The sequence below is a fragment of the Argiope bruennichi genome, chromosome 2 (genome assembly GCF_947563725.1).
Source record: "Argiope bruennichi chromosome 2, qqArgBrue1.1, whole genome shotgun sequence".
NCBI classification, from domain to species: domain Eukaryota; kingdom Metazoa; phylum Arthropoda; class Arachnida; order Araneae; family Araneidae; genus Argiope; species Argiope bruennichi.
In genome coordinates this window covers 18,381,403-18,409,029 of record NC_079152.1, presented here as the reverse complement: position 1 = coordinate 18,409,029, position 27,627 = coordinate 18,381,403, and the positions used below count along the sequence as shown (strand labels likewise).

At 25.4% G+C, this 27,627-nt stretch overlaps 1 protein-coding gene across 1 annotated transcript; it reads left to right on the top strand.

The window, feature by feature from the left end:
• The first annotated feature begins 19 nt into the window (after positions 1-19).
• LOC129958478 (ubiquitin carboxyl-terminal hydrolase 31-like) lies at positions 20-27,627 on the top strand. The gene is made up of 11 exons (XM_056070978.1): positions 20-1,126; positions 6,854-7,096; positions 9,877-9,966; positions 15,437-15,630; positions 16,969-17,077; positions 17,712-17,890; positions 18,075-18,198; positions 20,108-20,227; positions 20,938-21,184; positions 22,733-23,011; positions 24,252-27,627. Exons 1-11 carry the CDS (start codon positions 278-280, stop codon positions 24,479-24,481), a joined length of 2,664 nt encoding a protein of 887 aa, XP_055926953.1. The 5' UTR covers positions 20-277; the 3' UTR covers positions 24,482-27,627.

The window sequence follows — 27,627 nt, the reverse complement described above, 5'->3', positions numbered from 1 at the left end:
TGTTTTGCAATGTAGCGTTTGTTTGTAATTTGTATCTGCGATTGTTCATACTGTTTTGCAATCCATCATTAGGAATTCCAAGAAGGTGTGGTTGCCCGTGTTATTGGAAAGTACTTTTATTTTGATGTGTGGAATTAATTTCTATGTATCGCCTTGTTTTGTTTTCATTTGTAATTCAGATAATGCCTTAAGTTTTTATCCGAAATGAAGCCCTTTCTCCGACGCTGACGTTTTCCTCTGATAGTAACATTTTTAAGGATCATGGTATTCTGGAGAAATGTCAACAATACAGTATGCTGAGTGCAGTCGTTCCGTTTCGGATGGAGATCTCACCAGTGCTGAAAAGAAAAAAGCAAAAGAAATTGCATTTTCTGAAAATAATGATAAACAAATATTTTTCACTCTACCTCGATGGATGAGTGTTAGACGGAAGAAAAACAAAATAAAATATGTCAAAGTAGATGTTCCTTTCAATTCAAACGAGAATGAAAAGAGAAAATATGAATCTTTGGATTCCAAAAATATCGAAAAGGAAAAACATCGCGAAAAATCTTCGAATTTTATAAGGAAATTATTTCGGAGTAATTCGTTTTTCTCCAGCAACAGTTCAAAAAATGCGAATCGAAATTTATCAAAAGTTCCTACTTCACCGTCTTTGTTTTCATCAAATTCAGATATGCGATGCAGTAGTGCTTTTAATTTCAATTCTATTGATTACCAAGAATATTTCAAAGATAAAATACCAGCAGTTTGTGGTCTTAAAAACCACGGAAATACATGCTTCATGAATGCTGTGATCCAGTGCCTGAGCAATACAGATATGTTTGCTGAATATTTTGTGATGGATCACTTTAAAATTGATTTATTGAGACGGAACAAAACACATTCCAAACGATATGGAACTCGTGGTGAAGTAACTGAGCAATTAGCAGCTTTACTTAAATCATTATGGTCGTGCCAGTATTATGGAAACATATCAAATAAATTTAAACATTCTGTTGCAAAATATGGAAACCAATATGAAGGTAATGAACAGCATGATGCTCAAGAGTTTCTTTTGTGGTTATTGGATAAAGTTCATGAAGATTTAAATACAGCTCCAAAAGAAAAGTACAAAAAAACAAAGGTAAGTTATTTTTTACCTTAAATGCTCAAAAGTTTCTATTAATGTTTGTTATATTGGTGTTAAACAATTAATAAAAAAAGAAATTATGAATATTTATAAAATTATTTTACAATATGTTATAATTTCTATTTTTCTGGTGTTACAGTTATCTAATTATAGGTTAAGACCTCATCTGGAGTTATATAAAATAATATTTGTGGGATAAAAACTTTACCATGTCTTTCAAAATTTTGTTCTATTTGTCAGATAAAAAAATATTATCTCAACTTTAAAATATTTGTTGCAACAACAGTTTTTAGTTAATTTGTATGTATCATCAGTCAATGCTCATTTTCCAGTTGTGACTAAGTTTTTGTTGGTTAATTAATGTTGTGAAATATTTCCATCTTAAAGGTATATTGACTAGCTAAAGAAGCTCCAATTTAAGTCAACTAATTAAAATTGTGATAATGCGACTGTATGTAGATTATTTTAATATAATGTGTTTTGTATAATTAGTTTCATATTAGATTTATTCTGTATCAGCTTGCAAAATTATATTAAAAGTAAGAGTTTTCCTTCCTAATATTGTCATGAAACAAAATTCTCAAATTTGATATTAAAACATTTCACTCTTAAGTAATGCATTTTCTTTTTTTTTAAATAAATTATTGTAAATATTTTAGTTTGGAAAATTTATTTTGGAATAATTTATCTAAATCCCAATTACATCTAATTGCTTTATTTTGAAATTCTAACCACATATAAAAGTCTCATGTTTAATCTGGAACAAATTATATTTTACCTTTGATATATAAATATATATATATAGTTATGGTTATCCTTTTTCTCAATGAGTAGTTGATTTTTACTGAAAGATTTTAAATTATTTTGTTGAGATGTTTTTATCAATGATATCACCATATACAGAAAATATACTATCACCAACAGGAGTGACTCATAATTTCTGCGTCTTAATATTTTTTTCTATGATTGAATATAAATTCACTGTTATATAATTTTCTTTGCAGTACTTAAATCTATCTTAGTTTTAGTGCTTTCCATCTCCAGCAAATATTATGGAAAAATGGCATATAAAACTTTTCATGCAGGAAACATTTCTGTTTCCTGCACTTGTACAGTAATAAAACACATTTGCCTATATCTCATAGTGTGAAGGGAAGAAGGTGCTATGGAAAATTAAGTTCCATATATATTATTTTTACTATAGAAAACTTTCTCATGCATTAAGTTAGAAAATAAATAAGAAAGTGAAGAATGATTAATGATAAATTTAATAAAATTTTTCTCATAAATCAATAGAAATCATTTATTTACTAATATATTTATTTTCACTTTGCACTTAATAAGTTTTTTTTGTTCAATCATATTTGCATATTTTTTTTTTATATAAATGAGACTGAATAATGCCAAAAATATAATTGAAAAAATTTACTTTAAAATTCAGTTTTTAATTAAAAATTAATTAATGCTTAGTTGCATTTTTTGCTAAAAGCTGAGTTACAATAAGGCATTATTTAATTATTTTTTTATTAATTAATAATTTAATAATTCAAAAAGCCAAAATTTAATTTATATGAAAATATATTATTGCATGACAAGTCATAGCAGTCCCATTGTTACAATGCACTAGTTAGTAGAAATCATGAAATCATAGTTTTGTAAATCTGAAATAATTTAATAATCTTTTTTTTTTTTTTTTTTTTAGTAACTGTTAGAGAGATAACGCTATGTAATTGTAACTTTTAAATTTAATGGTTTTACATACTTTGTCGTAAAATATAATCTTAGAAAATGTCAATTACATGAAAACTGTTACATCACTTGTCAAAATACTAAAACCTGTCCAAGAACGATTTCTCTTTGCTTTTAAATATATTTGTTTTGTGAGATTTATAAGATAAAAAGTTCTTCCTTATGGTTAAATATATTCTAATAATTTAACTGAGAATAATATGCTGTATCAGAAGTTTAAACATATCACTAACGTATTTGTGAACTTTGATCTAAAAGGTGTTTAGTCTGTTATTTGAAGTGCTTGAAGCTATCTGTAGATTTTTACTTTTTATTTATAAAAAGAATATCACTCAACCTCTGACTCATCTTTTAATCAGTTATTCTCTCTGTAAGATGTTAATTTATCTGTGAAATGTTTTTAGAAGTATGGTATCTTGGTCAATACGTTTCGAATGATAACAATTGGAGAAAAAGTAAAAATAAAATGTGTGCTACTTATTTATTCTACTTCCCCAATATCAAGTGCTGTCTATTGAATGTATTAATAGATTGTGTGTTTAATAAAAAATGTGTGTCATTTTTTATTTTTCTCCTCTCAATTCTAGTAGTATGAGTTTATAGCTAAACTTATAGATTTGTAGGGATTTATTTTAATATTAAATTTCTTCATAAACTTATATTTCAAAGCTTTATTTATTTGCTTTATATAATTGCTGTTTCCTTCTGAAGGAAATTCTTATATAATGAAATGCATGATAAACTTCTAGACAGTTCTGTATCCTTAAAACTTGATGAATTCTGCATGTAAATATTATGCAAACTTAGGTAAGAAAAAATGTAATTTAGGCATAAGAAATATAATCTTTATTGCTTATTTGCATCTTTAATGACTAGCTGGTTTATTGGTACAATCAATAAAATTTACTCTTAATTAAATCTTCTCCACAGCTTACGTTTATGATTCTGGCTTGAAAGTAATTTTAAGAATCAAATTTAATGGTCATCAAAGCCATGCTATTTTAATAACATTATAGTTATCTGTTTATTGTATATATAAGCTATTTGGTACATGTTGATTCCCAGGCGACCGCTATTAAAACGTCGCCAAGAATAATGCCAAGCTAGAATTACTCAGTGAAAGTATGCATGATTGTTCTTAATTTGGCTACTTTTGGATGTTATTTTTACATGATTTGGCAGTTTATCGCTGTCACTGTGGAAATTAAGTTGTACCAATTATTCTAATAGAGGCATGTGACACAATATCATAGTGCTTTAAAAATATAATTATCTGATTCATGTATTGTCTAATATTTATAACAATGTAATTTCACTCTTTTATTCTTTATATAAAATAAATAGATATTAAAAATGAAAGAAAATCACATAATTAAGCATTTAATGAACCCATGAAAGCAGTTTGAATTTTAGTTCTACAATGAAATTTGTTGATGGAAATAAAGAAGGGGGGGGGGGAGTTGTTTGGTTTTTGATAAGCTTGGATTTTAATAAATTTTAAGCATTGAAATTCATAGTCATTGACTTTCTTCTTGTCTTGGAGATCATGTGTTTTACAGAATCGGTAAATCTGAATACAAGACATCCAAATATACATTTATGTTAATAGATTACCTGTAAAATTTTTTTATATAGATGCGTTTAAAATATTTTCTAAATGCTATTATTTTTATAAATTACTGAGAAACTGATATTGAATATTTGCAAATAGACTTTTGTTATATTTTGATTGCTTATCATTATCAAAAAAAAAAAAAAATCTGTTGAATTATAATTTTTTTTTTTTGAAGAGAATATAACTGTAATAAAATTTTATGATTAAAAAAAATAATATATGAATCTTGCTAATTTAGAAATTTCTTACAAAAAAAAAATACATTTGCATACATACTGAGTATTAAAAATGCTAATTTGAATTCTAGGTTAATTTCTATATAAGAGGTCTATAGTAATGTTTTAAAATCTATTCTTTTTATTTATTTTAAAATTCATTTAAATTTTTTTTTTCTAATATTACTTTGAACAATCAATTTTTCTTTGTTTCAATATCTTGAAACAATTTTTACTGGCATAGTGCTTAAAAGGGCATATATAATTTCTGGTTTCATTTTTGATGTAGTTACAAATTAAATTATAAGATTTTTTTTTGTAAAATTAATTGTATAAATAAAACTGATATTTTCATGATAATTATATAATTAGTTAAGGTTTTAAATTTAGTAATGACTTATTTATTCTGATTTGCCCATATTTTTTTACTTTATATTTATTTTATAATTTTTTTTTTAAATAATGAAATAGTTTAGGCAATGAAAAATTAATTTGATAAAGTTGCTTGATTTTGTGCTAACAACTAATATTTCAAAATATTTATCTGGAATATTCTTTATCTAAATAAAAAAGAAAACTTATGACATGAATATGGAATGTGTAATTTTTCATTACAGTATTTATACATAAAGACTTGCAATTTTGTTGTTGTTGATGTTCTTTTCTTTTTTTGTTCAAATAAAAATGTTTAAATAATGGATTCTTTAATACGGTTAGTGCTTTTAGAACGTTTACAAAGAAACATTGCCATTCTCCTAACAGCACCTCTCATAAGTTTTTTTTAATATGCTTGTTCATATTTTATAACTGAAAATTTAATTTAAAAATGAATTTTGTAAAGTTTTTATTTTTGAAATTCTTTGTTTTCTTTATTTATTCTTATTGTCATTTGTAACTAAAGAGTGTTGTATGTTGCAATATGACTTGCATTTCATAAAAGAAGAAGAATATTTAATTTTTAAAACTGGCTGTTATTAATTTTCTTTAAAATTGGAATTAATCTTGAAATTGACACAATAAATTTCTGGACAGAAAAAAAATTATACATTTTTTGCTCTTGCTGCAACAATTAAAATATGCACCAAATGTATAGCAACTTCTTATTATGAAACTTTATAAGTATACAGTAGACTCCCGATTATCTGCGCCTGCCGCACAAAGTTTTTTTTTTTTTTTTTTTACTGATTTTTTCAAAAAGGTGCAGTTTTACAGTCATGCTTTTGTAATTATATAATACATTACAGTATTAAAACAGAACATATGTATTATTTTTTCTGTGTATCCTTGACGCCTCTCGTAAATACTAAGCACTTTTCTATTTTCATTAACAAAATGCATTTTAGGTTAGTTTTGAGTGATATACTAAAATATTAAGCGTTAGTTAAACATTTCCTGCTGTTTATTTTACGTTTTTTTATTGTACATAAAACGATTTTTCAAATTTGGAATGACTGTTTCCTTTTTTCGGATTATCCGCGATTTTTGTTATCCGCGGCGGCCGCGCCACCCAATTCCGCGGGTAATCGGGAGTGTACTGTAGTATTTTAATAAACTTAGATTAATATCAATTTATTATTGCTGTGTTAATGTAGGCTTCAGTTTGTGCAAACTTTTTTGATTGGTTACAACAAATGCTATTGGGAAAAAGTTTTGGTTATGTTTTTTTCTTTACCCATTTAAACATCAATTTCTATTTCTTAATTTTTAAATAACTTTATAAGAATTTTAAAGTTACTCGGAATATATATGAGAGAAGATGTTTAATTTGATGCACCTTTTATTTGTGTTTCATTTAATATTAACCTATTATCTATATTATTCTTCTACATCATCTTTTATATGGATCTGTTTTATAAAATAATTAAATATGAAAATGATTAATTATAAAAATCAATGATATTAGTTTCATTCTTTCAATTCTCATGTCATGCGACTAAGAATATTTTACAATTAAATTCAACATTTCAATTTCTGTTTTCATAGTTAAATAGATACCTATGTTATATTCTATAAGGGACTTTGTTTATAAACTCACATTCTCAAAGTAGTTAAAATGCAATATTTGTGAATTTCTTAATTGTAACTTCAAATAGAAATTTTATTTTCAAAATATAATTGATTTTTTTCTTTCCTTTTTTAAAGGGAAATTTAGGTCGTTCAGATGAAGATATTGCTGCAGAAATGCTTGCAAATCACTTAAGATGTAACAGTAGTTTCATCCACGACCTCTTCCAAGGCCAGTTTCGCTCTTCTCTTTGCTGTTTAGGATGCGGTCGCTTCAGCAATACTTTCGATCCTTACCTTTGTGTTTCTTTACCCATTCCAACATTTCATACCATTCCAGTTTACCTGTATATAATATTTTTAAATGAAAAAGTGAAGATGGTAAGAAAATTTTCTATTTAATTTAAGAAAGTATTACTTCATTTTGATTAATAAATGTAATCTGGTTTGCTTTTAAAATGGTTTGTAATAAATGTAATCTGGTTTGCTTATATATTGTTATTATTCCAGGGTGGTTATAATTAAAGTTCCATTTTGAAATGACCATAAAAATAAAACTACTGGACAAAATGTTATCAAACGTTATGGTAATAGTTTAAAAAAAGTCATGGAAATTTCTTTTCCTCCAAAAAAAAAAAAAAGTTCAAAAACTCAACACAGGGATGAAATGGGACTGTATGCAATATTGTTAAGCAAAATAGAACACAAAGACATGATTTAAAATGTGTTTAATCATTTCTGAAACGTGTTACAAAGCTTGCTCAAGTGGCATCCACCGTTTCCTGAAAGCAAACTAAATCACAATAGCTCTTAGCTTATCAGGAGGAATGTTATGCACACATTGGTGTATTGCTTCTTTCAGTTCCATTAAATTGTTTAATTACCATAAACAGTGCTTTTGAGATAACACACATTGAACATGCTTTGTAACACGTTTCAGAAATGATGAAACACATTTTAAACTGATGTCTTCATGTCCTATTTTGCTTAACAATATTGTATACAGTGCCATTTCACACCTGGTGGTGAGTTTTTGATCTTTTTTGGCAGAAAAGAAATTTTCATGACCTCCTTTAAATTATTACTAAGTTTGATAACATTTGGTCCAGTAGTTTTTCTTTTATGACCATTTCAAAGTGGAACTTTAATTATAACCCCCCTGTATTTCAATTCCTTTAATCAAATTAGGTACTAAAATTTTTAAATTATATATATATGATTTTGCACCATTAATTATTGACCAATGGTAAAAATTCTGAAGTAATTAAATACTTAACATTTGACATTAAAATATTTAAGAGTGCTGTTTTATATAGGCAAAATCTTACTTTAATTAGATATTAACTGGGCTACTATTATTATAACTATACAGAAACATAAAACCACAATTTTGCCTATTTTGTTATAAATTGTAAATGAAATTCTATCACTTTTTAAACATTTTATTGAATTATAAAAATTACTTCCAAGATTTTTCCTCATACTCCAAAATAATTAGCATTTTTGAAACTGACAACCTGTAGGTTAGAATGAAAAATTATTTGTATTAGTATCTTTAAAACATCAGAAAGTTCATTTTTCTATGAAGAAGTATTTAAAAAAAATCTAATGATGATGTAAATGATGAGATTTTTTTTTTTTTTTTTTTTGCATTGAATATTGTTATTGATTAAAGATAATATGCATTTGGGTTCTAAAATAAGCATTAAATTCAATAAAATATGGTAGTGTATGCCAAATTTGAAGCAAAAAGTTTAAATTTAGATGTTAAAAAATAAAATATTAATAATATAAGTAGCTTAGGAGAGAAATGGATACAGTTCAGTGATCTATGACTAAATATTTTCTTTGTAGAAATAATAATGTCTTTCTAAGATTTTTCCATGATAATTTTTAACAGCTGTATTTTTTTAATGTTAATGTCCTGTTTCATAATCATACTAGCTGTGTTTATTATATTCTTTTGGTATAAACTCTTTTAAGTAAATAATTTTGCTCTAAAATAAAGCTTAATTTTCCTCTTATTTTTAGAGGAAGTAATTTTTTTAAAAATCATTTTGTTATCTTGCAATATAACCATTGTCTTTTTCTTATTTTTATATAGCAAAACATTTTGTTGCTTTATAGATTTTTGTTCATTGTTTTAATTGTTTTTTAAGTTAATCAACATTTTAAAAATCTATAACAAAATTTACTTTTTATCTTTGAAATAAAATAATTTGGTACTTATTATTAAAAGTCTGTGCAACCAAATTTGATCTACATAATACTCTGATTAGAAGATTTTAATTTACGTTAAAAAAATAAATCCATATTTTACTACAAACTGAGGTATTTGCCTTATCAGTTAATCAAAAAAAATTACAGAAAACAGTTTACTTAGTACATTTTATTTTGGTATCATTGATACACATAATTTAATAAATATTCTTCAAGTGTTACAAGAGAGGCATTCATTGTTTTGCTTGTTCTACTTCAGAATATAGCATTGCAATATTAATTTGTTAGACATGTTGTGTTCAAACTGGTTAGATAATTGGTGTTCCTTATATAAGTTAGCTTTTTCAGATGATTTCGACAACCAAGAATTGTCAGGAATTAAATCAGAAAAATGTAGATTCTGCTAGACTAGATAATTATTGATTTGAAGTGGTATTCCTACAAAAATCTGCTGGGTATATGATTTGGATGCACATTAAAATTGGAAGAGGCATATGTTCTCCTATTGGTATGGTAGGAAAAATATGTTGAGGATTTTGACTTAGATGTCATTTTCTATATCAGATCATTATTCATAATTTAAAAGTTTATTCAAAATCCAATGTAAATTCAAATCAATAATATAATGCCATCAGTAATTAATTAGGGTAGTTTCAGATCATGACATTAATCTAAATAAAATCTAAATTTTAATTTTTTTAAAAAAAATATTTTAAATGTGCTTAAAATGTCTTTAAGGTCTATTTTAACTAAGTAATTTTTGGCAAAATGCCATACAAAATAGTAATTCTATTTTTCATTAAAGTGTTCAAGTCCTGTAATACAAAATATAAGTAATAATAATAATTTGTTATATTCTGTTTAGTTAAGGAAATATTTTTATGGTGAAATGTTATATTTTTTAATAAATATTATGTTATAATGAATATTACATTATGTAGAATAAAGTGGGTATACTGATTGATTCCCAAGCCACTGTTTATGATTTTCGAGAAAAGCTGAGCACTTCCTTTAAAACTTCAAAAGAAAATGTAAGTCATTTTCCTATTTTTATAAAAATTTATTTTTGATCAATTTATATTTGCTTACTAAAACTATACATTTATTTTAATTTTATTCATTAATAATATATAAACAAAATTATTAAGCATGTTTTATCTGAAGTTGCTTATTTAATTTGCTTCTTATGTATTTTTAAGTGAAATTATGAAACCATTTCTTATGTGTTTAACTATAAAGGTTGAATTTCATGTAATCTTTTTTTAAGAATTTATATAATATATTCATTTGCATCAGCATATCCATTAAAAAAATATTTGTATTCTTTGACAATATATTCAATGAAGATTAAACAAAAAAAGACAGACTAGATTTTTATAAACAAGACTTTTTTTATTAAATTATTTGATTTATATTTAATATGAAATGCCTTTAAATATTAACAGGGGTGTTTGTGCTCCGGGGAAACCCCGGAATTCCGGGGATTTTGAACTTCGATACCCGGAAATTCCGGGGATCGTCGTTCAAAAGGAAGTAGGAATAATAATGAATTATTTATTTTGATCTGGGTAATTTTGTTTGCTTTGAAAGCAGAAAACGCAAGGTCAGTGTGTGTGGTGAAAACTTTTCCTTTCTTTCTCCAAAGGCAGTGATAATGCGTGAAAAGGGGGAAAAAACTTTTTTTGTTCTTTCCTTATTGCGAGTTATGACTTTCCTTATTGCGAACCGGGGGAATGAGTTATGACTCATTCCCCCGGTTCTCGGACATTCTCTTCTGAATTCTTTTCGGCAAGTAGGCGCGGCTGAAAAAAAAAGGGAGAGACTTCGTTCGACCAGATGTGCGATCACGTGACCTGGGTTCAAAGGTCTTAATTTTGCAAAATTAATGGTTATTAATTTTGCAAAACAAAGTAATTCATCGGACTTTTATAATTAGGTCATTCAATACTTCATAATCGTAATTTTTCATTTCTCCCCCCCCCCCTTCTCGAAACTCCAAAATGTCGGTAGTAAGTCCGTAAAAGTTTCAGGGGATTTTTTGGGGTCCCACAAACACCCCTGTATTAAATAAAATTTGTTTATTTTTTGGTTGTTTAATATTCAGATTTTTTCTAAATATTTATTAGGAATAGAATCATAAATTAAAATTACTGAATTAGTTTATTTTATTGATTTTTTTTATTCCTAATAAATATTAGGAGCATATAATTTTTTTTAGATATGTAGCTTACTGAAAATAAATATTGTTGCCAGTGAGATTGTTTTCTTTCTTAAGAGACACTTCATTCAGTATTATGCTTTAAAATTTGCTTATTTAAAAATGAGAAAACTTATTCATTGCATTTGATGTGCAAAAATACTTTCAATGTATACATTATAGTTATATTAACCAAATTGCAATGCTATGATTAATTCAATGTATCATTTTGTAGATTACATTATTTAATTTTGTTAATTAGTTATACCCATAACCATAGAAAATCTATTTCTCTGGTTAAAAGACACAAAAGAAATTTTTTATTTTAGTGATATTAAAAGCTTTAAAAATACATTTTACTTGAAGAATGAATGTAAAGAGTTTTTAAAGTATGTTCAGTTGTTTAAAAGTATGATAAATAATAGTAAAATCATCTTCTTGTGATTCATATAGAATTTATTTCACATTACGTCCTTTCACTTTTGAATTTTGAGGAACATAACATTTTTCACATTTAGCATAATAGTTATTAAATAGCTCACTAAGTTGCTACTATTATTTCCTTTTGTATTAAAAATTAGTTTATTTCAGGCTGGGAAAATAATGCTTTTGGTAAGCATTCAGTGAAATAACATTGTATAATAATGTATCAACCTGATACTTTGTATCAGATCTGCAAAAATATCAGATAGACACAATTTGTACAATTAAGAGAAATATCAAATACTGGTATCAGGTTTTTGATTCAATTGATAGAGTATTTGATATCATTCATTTTCATTTGAGTGATAGTATATACCTACAGAATATTAGATTGATATAATCAAATTTTTTGTCTTGCCTTGGTGACATTATGAGTTTACATGATTTTTTACACTGGTATAGTTATATATATACATTATCCTTCCCTCATCTTATGTAACAATTTACATAGCATTGAAGAATTCCTTCTTTCTTGTGTACTGACTATATCAGTAAAGCCTTTACTATCCTCTTCTCAACTATCATCAATCACTGTCAAAATCATGGCTGTCATCAACAAGTGAATCAAAGTATTTTGGAAGAAGCAAAATCTCAATTTGGAATCATATTTGACATACATTTATCAATATCAGCTACCAGTTTTGACTATTGTTAGTTGATACTTGTATTAACATGAAGCAAAGTATTGGGTTGCCTTGTGGACAGTATATGTATGTGCTATATTATCTAATTACATGCATATATTATTTTTTCATGTTTACCTGGAATACAAGTATTTCTAATGTTTTTGTTTATCTTTCCTTGCTGTATTTATTTAGTTATAAGAAAAATAAATGTATCGCTTTAAATAATTTTTATGTTCTAATGAAATAGGTAACTGAAGAAACAGAATTATTTCTATAAAATTAATTGAAAGCAGATAAAAATTAATCTTTGAATATGAATAGAATTTTTATAGTATTATGATTTCAAAAAATTCACTTAAAAATTAAAAAAATTTATGTTTTTAAGCTAAAAATATAAATATTTTTTTTTTGATAAATGTATGGTAAAACATTTAAAAATAAAAAATTAAATTAAATCCTTGCTATCACTCTTTTAAGTTTTATAAAAGTCCTTATTTTTTTTATAATGCTTTAAACAACAAATTAAGTACAAAATTATTATTAACAACCAATGTTACAGATAATGGACAATTTGAGGAAAGGTAACAATCTTTAAAACTAATATCTATTAACAGATTTTATTTTAATACCTATTGATGGCAAATGTATCAAATATAAAATCATCAAGAAAAAATTCAAGTACAATTGAGTATTAGTATCAATCTGCTCCTGATACTGCACAATCAAATATAAATTTAATCCTGTGGTGCATATATCAATATCAATAACCACAGGGAACCCAGTTTTATACCAGTTGGATGAGAATTAGTTACTGGCTGTATAATGTAGGTTTCGGTATCAGTATTAATATATACCTGATACAGCAAAAGCAAGTATTAACCTATCCTTGCAATGAAACTTGGTTGTAAAATAGGTTATGATAGATTATGTATATTTTGTTTTCTGCCAAGTAATTTAAACATTTGAGAATAGACTAGTGTTTCAAACTGCAAAATTTATTTTAAAGTTATTTTAACTGAGTTTTGTGGTGGAAATTTTATTATATTTAAATTTCTATTTAGTGAATTCAAAATTGAGGTGTCTCTTTAGTTATATTGTTGAACTTGATTTTTTTTTTTTTTTTTTTTTTTTTTTGTCATTTTTGTGACACTCATAACTAAATATAATCTCTGTACTCAAAATGTTCGTGATTTTCTTTTTTTTCCTTTTTACTCTATTTCTGAGAAGCATTGGTATGTTTTTATGTAAATATTAACTTATTGAATATATTAGCTATTTTAAAATGAATATATATAAATTGTCAAAATCATTTATTATTTAATTTTCTCTTCTATCTTAATTGTTTCTTTGCTAGCTAGGGTTAATGTATGGAAATATAATGTGCATATTTACATATAATTTTTTAATGTAATGAAATGAGCTTAATTAATCTTAACTATTTTTTTTTCCCTATTTTTATTTTGTACATTTTGATGTGGAATGTAGGTATTCAAATGACTTGCATTAATTTTCAAACTAAAGTGAAATTCTGTTTAGTTCAGAATTTGGAACACTTTATCTGATATGCAACAAAATAAATGATTAAATTTTTGCAATGCAAAAAATTATATTGTAATGTTATTATTATAATATTTTGGAATGCCACAAGTCTTTTTCTTTAATTTAAGCATATAGATAAAGTGTTCTGAAATTTTTTTATAGCATTTGCAATGATTTGACTTCAGAAGGAGGCTAAACTATGATCCTGTGTACAGAAAGTATTTTACATAACTGGGGTTAGGTATGAAGCATGCTCTCTGTATATGTCCCTTCCTGTGTTTGGAAGCATGCATATTTTATTTGATTCTCTCATGGATCATTAATTTTATTGCGTAAATTTCGACTGCAGTTACCTAAAATTTTTTTTGTCTAATATTAGGAAGTTTTAATAAAAAAACTAAAACTTTAGATATGAATGAGCATGTTTTTGTTGTTAGTAGTGATTAAATTATAGATATTTAAACTGTAAAATTGTTCATGTAATTAGTTTTTTTATGTGTTTGTAGAAAATGTATTGTGTTTTTATTTTTCACTTAGGCTGTAAATAGATAAATAAACTTCACTACAACAAATAAGTTGGTACATGGTTTTTCTTATTAGCTCACCACCCTACCCTCATTTATAAATGAAATATATAGTTTTTTTTAGAAATTTTATATGTGATCAGTCATGTGTGCCAATTTATTCCTGTTTTATTTCTTAATATTAACTTTTAGGATATTAAGACTTTTAGATCATTTCTGTGCTTTTATAATGAGTATTTAGAGTATATTTTTATATGTAATGATATTTCTTAAGTTAATTTAAATCTTCATTGATTCCTTAATTTTTATCTTAAATTAGCCCATGCTACTTTATTCTAAAATGTTCTCTTATTTTTTGATCCAATTCTGCTTTTTTTTTATTGAATTAATGGTACACTCGCTCTATAAAACTGCTCATTTCAGTATTTTCTCACGCTCTGAGTGAAAGGATAAAAATCCTTAATGCTTGCAACATTCTTTTAAAGATACCTAAGATTCTCTTTTCTAAGTCATCACATGTCAAAAATATTCCTATCAGAATTTCATAGTAAAATCATTGAAAGGAAAACTTCTTGTCACTTTGTTCTTGTACCATGATGTAAATAGACATGTCATTTCATCATCAGTCATCTTCCCTTTGTAGAAAATATGGTTCACGTGGTGAAATAAATTGAAATTCATTACAAAAATTTTCTTTTTTCAGCATGCATTTCCAAAATTATGTTTACATTTTTATATTTATATTAATGGCAAAATTAATAAGCAATCTTTATAATTGCTACTTTAATGAATTTTTGTTTTGTGAGAAGTAGCATGCTATTAAATGTGAATTAATTTATTACTTATATATGAACTTATTGTAATTTTAAGCACAATATTTGCAATAAAATGTGATATGAAACAAAATTTGCAACTCAATTTTCTCTCACTCTATTCAAATCCTCATTGGCGTCTGTATTTCTTGATAAAATTTGAGACTGTCAGACATATCAGGATATTAATTCATTGCAACTTTTAATTGAATTTCTTTATAAATGTTAATCTTTATACATTTATTATCAAAGCCAGTGAACAAAATAGGATTTAGAATTATCTTTTCTCTAAACTTTTGTGCTCTTTTTTGTCACTCTAGCTACTTCTTCTGGAAATCATTAATGGAGAGTTTGAGAGAACATTTTGTGATTCTGATCTAGTTGCTGATTTCAAAGACAGTAAGCATTTGTATGCCATAGAGACTCCACCTGGAGATAAAAATGTTAGCATGGAAAGTGAAAAAATTTGTTTGGTTATCTCCAATAAAATTGAAAAGGAATCTAGCTGTGAAATGTAAGTATTGTAATACATATACATATCTCTTAATAGATTTCCTCATTCAATTCCCACTTTTTATTTAATTATTTGTAACATTTGTTCTTGAAAATTGACTACTTATGTACTTTCTCCAGTATTAGTGTTTCAAGTATACTAGTGTTAGGATTTTACAATGAAATTTCTAACACTTGTACATACCTTTCAAATATATCTAAGATTCCCTTTCCTAAATAGACATGTGGCAAAGAAATCCCTATCAGAATCTTATTCTAAAATCACTGAAGGAAAAAATTTCTGCCACTTTGCTATATTACAATATTGAGAGATGTCTTTTCATCATTGTTTCTTCCTTGTACTTTATATGCCTCGTGGATTAAATAAATCAATAAAAAGTTTCTTCTTTTCGGTCACTCATTGAAAAAATTATGTTTATATATATGTATAGTAAAAACAAAAATATTATGTTTTATGTATGTTATGATATTAATTTTTCATCCTAAAATTATTGACATACTCTATTTTCTTATCAGTTCTGGCAAATAGCCTTGGGTATATAGAACCACCTTCTACTTTATATGTTATGCTCCAGATTACAAAAATATGCAACTCAAAATATTTATACATAGACTTATGTTTATTTTTGAAAAATGTAAATACTAAAAGCCAAATATTCATGCTGTCAGTTACCTTAGAAAATTTCAGCATCCCCCATTATAGTTCATAAAATGTTAATGTTGTTTTTTCTGCAATATATGAATTCCTTGATTCTCAGATATAAATGTTATTTTACTTTCTGGAGGCATGAAATGTTGATTCATTTGCAAATCAAAAAATTTATTATCTCCTCCCCCCCCCCAGAAGTCTCAGTATCAAATTCAGCATGTTTGGGATAATTATCTGCTTGATTTAAAAGTAAAGTTCATATTTATATCATACAATATTGGACATAATACTTTTTGGAAATTTACTAAAAATATAAGTTCCTTTAAATCTTCCTATCTGTTTTATGATCTTGAAACTTGGAAGATTGTTTCCGTAGCAGCATTTAAAAGCCAGTCTAACTTGAAGTATCGGATTAAGTTTCTGGAACCCCAAAAAACATTGTACATTTTTCCCTTATCAAGTCCATTTTGTTAAAAGGTAAGGTAACCTTTTGATGCACAGTAACTAAGAGAAAGTATATTGTTATGAAGTTAAAGAGCATAATATATTGAGTGCATCTCATTTTGTTATGAATGGTATTCACTAAAATATTTTTTTTTATTTGAATTTTTCTTATCAGGACTGATGACTTTAATATTACATTTCTTGAAATGTATTGTATGATTTATAATAATATTCTTCCATTTGCAGGCTTTGGAGACCATTTGTTCTAGATGTGACTAGAGAAATCAGTTATTCAGAATTAATGAAAATAATATTGGAAGCAATGCGTCATCCTTTTGAAAACATCTTTGATTTGGTATGCTTATTTTTATTGTAAATAGAAAATCATCTGCACTGTATTTAATTTGTTAGTGTTTTTTCTTGTAGATAATAGTTTTGTAACTTATAATATATATATATATATATCAGATCAAAAAACAAAAAAGATAGTTTTCAGTTCAAAAACATTATTTATATTTAGCAGTTAACACAACATAATTTTAACTAGAAGTATTTAGCATTTTAATTTAATAAACTACATTATTAAAAATTTTATCTATTTAAATATTTTATCAAAATATCTCAGTGTGAACATATCAGTCAAAATCAGTTATTAAACTTTTTTGATTTGAAAAGATTATGTTTGTGGAATTTTTTTTTTCTCTCAAAATGGTTTGGATTACTGGAGTTTAAATGATTGAAGCTTTACTGTAGATTCAAAATAAGTTTTAATCTGGTTAAAACTTGGGTCTTGGAAAATATTTGTTGAAAATTATTTAAAGTATTTTTCTCATTTCGGTAGGTATTTGTGTTAAAAAAAATTATTGAATTATTATTTGTTAAACTGTATTCTGTTGTATGCCACCAAATTGCAGTTTCATACATTATTATTGTTTTGTATGTATTAAAGTATTTTTATAAAAAAAATTGATTATGTTTTTCCCTGAAAGGATTTGGAGAATTGTTTTTCTTTATGCATCATTGATGGTGAGCCAGTTAATGAAACCATATGCTCTTCAGTGGATATGCCATTATACATGCCTGCCATAGATAAAGCTCTAATGTTATGTACAGGAGCAATACCTCACGTTAAACTTTCTATTGTTTGGAATAAAGTTGCCAAAGATATGTAAGTTTTTTTTTGTAAAATGCCTTTTTTTCTTTTTTTTTTTTTCTGTAGAAATAAATATATTTTTTTCTTTTTGATTTCATTTCAAAATTCAAATATAATATATGTTCATAGATTATTATTTTTTTTTATGATTATGTAATCATAAAGTATTTAATTTTCTCTATTTTGATTTTTTATTCAGTTTTCCAATGGAATTGAATTTCATTGAAGAACATGCATCAGTGAATGCTGTAAGGAATTCTAGAAAGCAATCTGATGATATCACTCTGAAGGAATGTTTTGATTTATATTTCAATGAGGAAAGAGTAAGTAAAAAAAAAAAAAAATGTATTTTTTGTAGCTAAGTGTAGCTAATAAATATTTTATTTCCCATATCATTAATTTCAAAAACTATAAATTTTCTATTTAACAGTTTAATAAGACATAAATATTATTCTGTACTATGCCAATATAAATGTAAAATTTATGCTAATAATATCAGTGAAAAAAAATACAAGAAAAAATATAAATTGCTTATAACTGCATATTATATGTATAAAATATATCAAGTACACTTCTATGTTAACCTTTTTCATTTTACATATATGTAACAGAACTAAATATTACTTTATTTTTAGAAGTACCTTATTTCTCTTACAATTCTCATTATGTGTCTTTTGAGAAATTTCAGTTGAGTTTCTCTGAAGATAGCCCTTGGAATCCATACTCTCCCTTTGCTTTAGATATTATATGAATATGTGCCATAGAGTATTGAGGAAAATGCAGTCATGATAAAAATCCATAATCCAGTTTGTTTTAAATTTGAAACTTGTAGCATTAAAGATGAATTTAATTTTACTCTTCATATATTTATTTTTGTTGATAGGCATTTCAAAGTAAAAATAGAAGATGACATCATTTCAGCAACTCAAAAAAGAAAATTTCCCCATTTCAGAAGTGAAATTTAAACTAAAACTAAAGAATTGATTTATCAACTTTTCAGATAATTAAAACTACAGCTTTAATGATTTTTAAGGTTAAATTTTAAGTGGATAAAAAAATAGATTTTTTCAAAATATGGATAAATTGAATTTATTGCATTTACTTGTATGATATTTTGCATATGTTGCAGTGTAAACACAATATATAGAATAATTTTGATTTGATTTAAATCAGTAAAGGATATGCTGTGAGGAGGGTTAAAATTTTTGGCCAAATTCAGCGATGAACTATCCAGATATAAAGAGATGTGTGGAAATTTTTGTTTCTCCGTAACTTCTATCTCTATTGAAGCGAGATAGATTATTCGAATTAGATAAATTATTGCCCCATTAAACAAACAAGTATTTAAACATTTAACAATTATTTTATTTACATTTAACAACTATTATTAACCATAACAAACAATCATGTTCAACCTTTTTGATAGCTGGAATCCTGAGGGGATTGAAAAGTGGCTTTCAGTTCCAAACTTCTAAATGATTGCAATTTTACTTTTTGACTGACTTTTGCATAAGTCATGATTAGAAAGCTCTGATTAATAATACCTTCCATCCTGTTTAATTTTCATATCTCTAACCCATATGAAATTAATAGTGGAAATAGCATAAAAAGAAATATTTTCCCCCCCATTTCCAGTGAGGGAAAAAAAAGGCCAACTTTTTTTCCCCTTTTACAGTTAAGATTGGAATTTATGCACTGAACAAAAAGATGTTTTGTCTGTTTGATATTTTCATATAAATATTCAATATTATTTCATAAGTGCATTTATCTGTATCTTATATTCTTTCTTATTTAAATATTTCATAATGTATTATTTTAGAGTAAAAATTCAAATTTTTGTTGCTTTATATAAATTTTTACTACAATATGCAATTTTGGATTACATATTTTTTTATTAAAATCATGATTAATTTTGAATTACTTATTATCCGTTATTTAATTTAAATGTTTAGCTATATTATAATTAATTTTTAAGTTATTTATTCTAAAAGTTTCAGAATTGGAATGAAATAAATAGATATTTTTTTGAATTTATATTGTGTATCCAAATATTCTTTATAAATATTATTTATGTATCATCTATAAATTTCCAAATTGTATCTGGAACTTAAAAGCTAATATGATTTGTTAAACGTTATAAAATGAAACTGTAGGGAATATTTTATGTAGGATAATTTTGTATTTTTCCATAAATATTTTAAATTATTACAATTTTTTTATTAAAATTCTTAGTTGGAAAGTGAAGATGCATGGGTCTGTGCCTACTGTCATCATCGTTTACCATGTGTAAAATCACTGAGCTTATGGACTATACCTGATGTGTTCATTGTACACTTGAAAAGATTCAGGCAGGTTAGTAATAGTTTTTTTAATGAAATGGAAATTTATGTGAACAGGTATTGATTCAATTTTTAATAGTAGATTCAATAGCAAATGTGAAAACTTTCTGAAATATGTCATTGTGGATATATCTATGCAAAATTTTTACTAGTGTCTTTATTCTTATGCTATGAAAATGTTGAATTTTAGTGATAGTTGAAACAAGTTTTATTTTTCAGTTAGATATATTCTGGCTCTTATATGTTTACTTGCTTTAATCTTTATATTCTGTATCTTTTTTCATGATTCTTAAATATATTTTTTAATTTAAAATAAATTATGATTTTTTTAATTACCATCTTTACTGCTTTAAAATATTTTTTAGAATTACTCAAATTAATTTGTTTCAAGAAAATGTGTTTTAAAAATCTCTTAGAATCTATAAAAAGTTTGACATAAGATAATTTTTTTTTCATTAATAGTAATAAATAATTTCATTGTTAACATTAATTTTTATTTTGTGATTTTTTTTTTCAAAATTAAATCATTCAAAATAATAAACCATTTTTGAAAATTCATTTTGAAAGGAATACTCTTTTGATAAGCAGTCAAAGCCAGGTGTATTTTGATATGGATTTGAATAATTTATTTTTAATTTCTATATTCTTATGTTCCTAAACAAATGAAGAATTTTATTTTATTATTTAGACTAACTGATTCTTAATTTAACTTATATTCTGTAGTCTGCTTCTCAGCGACTGAAGATGACAACATTTGTGAACTTCCCATTCTCAGGCTTAGATATGAGTCCATATATAACAACAAGAAATCAAAATGTTCAGCAAATGCACAACAATTCATCATCATTAGCATTTTGGTCACCTTGGAAACGTCCTAGATATCGTCCATATTCTCGTTTAGAAGATAATGTTTATGAGCTGTATGCTGTTTGTAATCATCATGGCAGTATGCAAGGTGGCCATTATACAGGTATGCATGTTTGAAGATGAACAGTTAATGATAATTCTCACATAAACTATAAATGTTTAAAATAATAAGGGAAAACCAATGAATCAGTTGCCTGGTTCCGATTTTGAAGTTTTTCAAGTTCATAACCTCTAGATATGTCATTAATGATTGTCTGGCCTTCATCATGATCGGTTTTGAAGGAAATCGAAAAAATACTGTACCACTGTACATTGTCAATGGGATAAATCTGTAGCACAGTTTGAACTCAAACTCAAAAAATCTGTCCCAAGAACTCAAACATTTTAATTTCATGTGAAATTTCATGACTTCTAGATAAGATCATCAATGCTTGCTTGCCCTTCTCCACTTCATGCTGTTTTAAAATATATTTGTATAGTAATGATAGAATGTTCTGATTGATCAGCTATGCTTGAAAAGGGGTTAAATTGACTTAGCTAATAAATGGCATAGCTCTGGCAAAGAAAAATGACTCTTTATGATGTATTTATGAATCGCGAGTTTTCATATAAAATAAAAATTAGCTTTAACCCTTTAAAAGACTATTTTTTTAAAGAATCATGATGTTTTAGAATATAAGATAAATTTAATTTGTTTAATTAATAATTAAAAAACAAATCCAGGCACCCATTTTGTGTGAGATAAGGAACTGAAAGTTCTAAATTTCTGTCTTATTAAATGCAAAGAATACTCAGAAATACAAAGATTGATGAATTTTGGGGGAAGCATACTTCTCATGGTCCTAGAAAGGGTTAAATAATTTTATTTAATTGTTGTAACAGATAACTCTGCTAAAATTTTTTCCCAGAGAGAATGTTTGATAAAAGAATGTTTTTGAGATTTTCCCAGAAATGGGTAGTAGCTGAGAATTCTGTATCATTCATGATGTCATTGACATCATGTGAATTAAAAATTGATACTGTCATTGCAACAGTGGATTGGTCTTACAAATAATTTTAAATATTTGGTCAACCACTATCCTCAAGAATGGTTTTATTGTGCAAATTATCTTTTTGCCTTTATTTATTTCATTATAATGGCACGTAAAAGGAAATTTAATTTTAAAAAACTATATGTATATTATAATGTCGATGTAAACATTTTTTAAGAAAGTTGTAAATGTTCTTAAAAAGCATTTAAATTTTTCTAATTTATATGATTTTTGATTCATGAGAAAATAAACTATAATTTCAATAAATTGATTAATATTATGAAAATGATTCTAATTCCTGACTTTTTAGAATGTAGAACTTTGAATTGTATATATCTCTGATTTATGTTGAGTCTTTAGAAGAAAATGTTTGGTGACTTTTTATAATTTCTAAATTAAAAATACACTTAATTTTTAACTTAATAAATTAATAGATGAAACCAGCTTTTTGTTAAAAACTTGCAACAATAATAGCCTGTAATTCTTATTTTTGGATAATTTCTGCAAAAAAAGTGCACAGAAATTGCCATTTAAAATGGGTAATTTCTTTTTAAAAATGTTTATTTTTGAGTGCAAAAATTTTTATTACTTCAAAAAATAATTATTTGAATTTTTTTTAGCTTATTGCAGGAATCCAGTAAATGGTCATTGGTATCATTTTGATGATACAAAAGTGCAGGAAGTTCAAGCAAGTGAAGTGATTTCTGCGGATGCATATATTTTGTTTTACCAACGAAGTAGTTTAATCTCACATTCTTGTGCCTCATCTTCTTCATCAGGATACAGCAGTGCCTCTTCAACTTATTCTGTGGGACCTGAACATTGGGCATTCCACATGGCTGCGTTTTTCCGAGATGTGCCTATTACTAGTAAAAGTCAAGATAGTTTATATGATGCAGGTAAATATAAAATATGATAGATTTGTGATTCTTTTTAAATACCTTAGTGTATGTTAACTGTTAAAATGAGTACAACACTATATTTTAAAGAAAGATTATTAAATAATGATATGAATATTACTTTGTTTATTTCAGAAGAAAAATCTAATGAAACTGGATGATAGATAATTGTGCTATTAAGGTTTATAGAAAAAGATTATGATTTGTAGTTCCATTAAGAGAAATAAAGTTTAACTCTTTACATATACTTTGGAAGAATGAAAGTTGAATGTTAAGAATAAATTTATGTCTCCGATTATTTTAACTTACACCACCAGGTTGAACTATTATAATCAATCATAGAGAATTCATTAGCTGAATAGATATAATGAGGCTAATTGCTTATATATCGTTATACAAGCAATTCTTATATATATATTTGTGTCGTGCATCTCGAAAAAAGCTCTAATGATTTGGATCAAATTTTATATTTAAATAAGGTTTTTCAAGATTTTCTATATAGGTGTTTTTCCTGGAAGGGAAAGAAAGACCGGGAAGGACCTTTGATTTTATAGAACATAAAAAAAAAGCATTTTTCACAACCAATTACTAGAATAAATATATTCAACTTAAATTTTGAAGTGTGTGCTGTGTAGTATAGTGGTCACAACAATATGAATGACGTGTGTGTTGTGGGTCCTTGGTTCGAGTTGCAGTTTTTTCTTTATTTTTTTTATTTATATTTAACACTTTTGCTTTTTATGTTAATCTATATGTATGTCTTCCCTGAAAAAATATGATTTTACATACACACACACACACACACAAACCCATATTTTTTTTATAACTAACTATTAAAGACTTTTTTTATCTGCTCTCATACTGACAGTGCCATCTTGCATCCGATTTCACCATGGTAAAACTGTGTGTAAGTTCATAAATATAAGTAATAATAGATAAACTGTAAATAGAATAGTTTAATATACTACATTGTTTTGAATAACATGTTCAACAAAGTACATTAATTTTTTGTATTTAAATGACCAGTTCATATGTAGATAAGATTGAAAAATATTCATATCTAATGAGTATGTGATTTGTATTTAAACATTTTCTCCAAAAAATAAAAAGATTAAAAAAAAGTGCAAAGAAAGTAAAGAAAAGAAAAAACCCTGCCAAGTGAAGTTTGGTTTTTCAGATATTTATGTTATTAAAAGTGCATATAAATTTATCTTGCTATAAAAATAAAATATTTTCTTAGGAAAAACAGCATCCTTGGATCGAAGAACAATTGCTTCACACCGTCCATTTGATCGTTCTATGAAAGCATATTCTACATTACATCCACCCAGTACAGATAAAGCAAATGCTGTGAAGCTGGATTTAACTGATAGTAATATAAACTACCAAGAAAATAAATCAGTATTGAAAGATGAAATACCTCCACCGCCACCACCAGCTAGACATTACTGGACTGTTACATCTGTGTAGTAAAAAAACTTCATTGTTATTTTTTGAATTTTTTTTATTATATTTGAGCTAAAATATTGAGTTTTATTTGTTTTGTATCCTTTACAGTTGTTTTTATGTTATTTTCTTTCTAGTTTATACAATTATTTCAAGAGTTTTAAACTCTTTAATACAAATTTATTGAAATAATCAGCATTTTAAGTACACATGCCAGTGGCGTTTTCAGAAAAACATTAAGCAGGATCTTTGCATTAAGTCAAATAAATTTATACCAAACTTTCCTTTTATTATTGCATAATCTTAAATTGATATAAAATATATTTGGTAGGAAAAGTTTATAATTATAAATATATATAAATTTGCCTTACCAAATATAATTTAAACCTCTTCTTTTCTATATTAATTAGTTTAATTTGTTTATAAACAATGTTTACATGATCATATTGCCATTTATAGGGATACCTGTCACCTCATGTTTAATTAGAGTAATCAGAGTAATTTTGTAAATCATGATGATTTAATATAAGAAATTAAATTTCAGGAACAAAACATAGTAGTTTCAAAACTTGGCCCCATTGAAAATTTCCAATTTGGACTAAATGGAAAATTTGGGCTAAATGTATATTGAGGTCAAGCATTCTCACATTTGTATGATGTCGAGGTTTAGAGAGTAATTGTTTGCTTGTGTATCATTCTTCTCATCTATTCATGGTTCAGAATTACACGGTCTATCCAAAAATATCCTCCATGTGATTTCAGAATAGGAAATTAATCTGATTGTATTAGCAAAATAATTTTGTAACAAATCCATTATCTAATAGTATTATTATAATTATTAAAAAATAATATAGGATTTAATTCTGAATTATAGTTAAAGCTAAACAATTACTCTACATATAATCTTCAATTTTTCCTACATTTGTTTTATTACATTTTAATTTATATTCATTTCTAAAATAACTGTTCTTAATTTTTTAGATATCTTGAGATATATGTTTTATATTAATAAAAATAATAGAATAAAAAGGAATAAATAATTATTGAATAAATTTATCTCATGCTTTAGTACAAGGAAGATTCACTTTTTAAAAAAAAATTATGTCTCCTGTTTTCTTATATTCTGGAACTGCCACTGGTTGCTATGATTGGTCTTTAGAATTGGTTGTATTTAAATTAAATTTAAAATAAGTATTGGTTGTACTTTGGTTTTATCTTTTAAAATTTAAGTTAGTTACATATTGAGTGTTTTTTGAAAAGGTAAATCAAAATTTCTCAGGTAAGTTATACATACAAAATACTAAAATTTTCAATTATTACCCTCTTGAATGGGATTACAGTTGATTCTACAAATTTTTAAAAGGCATGTAAAACATTTGTGCCTTATATGCATGTATCATTCATTATCTTGATATAATAATTTATGACTCCTTTTTATAAATTGAAGGAAAGGAGAAGGCTGTATTTATATGTAAATATTTATATTTTGAAAATTTAAATGACTATCAGAGTTGATTTTTCCTATTGTGAGCGTGTATATATAACAAGTATCCCTTAAAGATCTAGATTGTATTTGTTAAGTTATATCAAAAGTTTAATTAGAATATGAATTTGCATTGAAATGCCTAGAAGATGAAATAATATTGAATTTTTATTATCTTTGCCTTAATGCAGAAAATTATTCTGCATTAACATAAAGGCAGGGGGCAAGGTGCTGAATTTTTAAAAAGAAAGTTACAATGGAATTTAATTTCAAAAGTTACTATAAATAAATCAAATGATGAATACTAACATGCATCTCAAATGCATTTATGTAAATTCTGCAAAAGAATAAATAATTTTTAAAAAATGCAGATTTTTTTTATCCAAGGAAAAATTAACAGTTCAATATTAAATTTTTTTTATAAAGGTTGCAAAATTTCAATAACATACATACAATTTATCATCAATAAAAAGTTATTCTTAAAACTGTAGTTTAATGGCAATAAAAACCCCTACCAATTACTTTTTATTAAAATGTGAAATATTATATTAAAGAATAACTTTTATTTTTGCTTTGCAAGTATTGGCATTAGCTTGTAACACATCACAACAGATATTTTTGTTTAGTTTGTTCAATAACTGAGTGCTGTTGACTGTTATATGCCATTAAGTGATGTATATTGGTGTGGAAAAAATAACATTATAAATACATAAGATTATCTAAGATCAGTTGTACAAACTAGGACTAAAGGGAAATTATTGTTAATATTTTATTCACTGTTTTAAATATGTTGTTAAATTATGACTTTTACTAATATGTTCAGAGATTGACTATTGTATATCAATATGTCTCCAAGAAAATCCGTAATAGAGAAAACAAGTCGATCATTCCTTATATGAAAAAGATTGCCATATTTGTAAATTAAGTAGTCTCGTATATCTTTGAATTTTTGTTTTGTTTTATTGATTTTTACTTAATCTTTTGTAATTAAAAAAAAAGAGCTATGCATCAGTGATCAAAATTAATAGATATTATGTTTACATTTAATATTATTATTTTCAAGATGATTACTTCATGTCATTAATTCTTTTATGAGTAGATGTATTGTTTTATATATAAGAGAATTAATTAAATTGAAATGCATTCTACTTTATATTAATTTTAAAATAATTTATATCACCAAATTTCAAATGATATTAAATCATTTAAACATATTAATTCATTGAAGAATGAGTTATAATTTTATTATAATGAATTATTAAATGAAAAAAAATAAAAAATTAAGTAAAATGCAATTTATTTTATGTTTTTTAAATAGATAATTATTGATATTATGTTCCATAATGATAAAAATTATTTTATTTGAAAAATAAAATTGCCAAAATGTTCTTTTTATTACCTGTACTTTTGTAAGCTTTTATAATGTTATATGCATTTTATATTATAGAATGTGTAATTGTCATACATATGTATAATTTTGTTTATATGCTATGGGAATAAGGTATTTGCACTGTGCTTTTACAAGCATATTTTAGCTTTATTGTTAGAATCTGTGTACATACAAGTTAATTTTAAAATATTTTATTCAAATAGAGAATATAGATATTTTGTTTAGATAATTTGTTCTCTTTAAATCAAGTGAGCAATTTATGATCTCTAGTCAAATTTTATAGCACATATTACATTT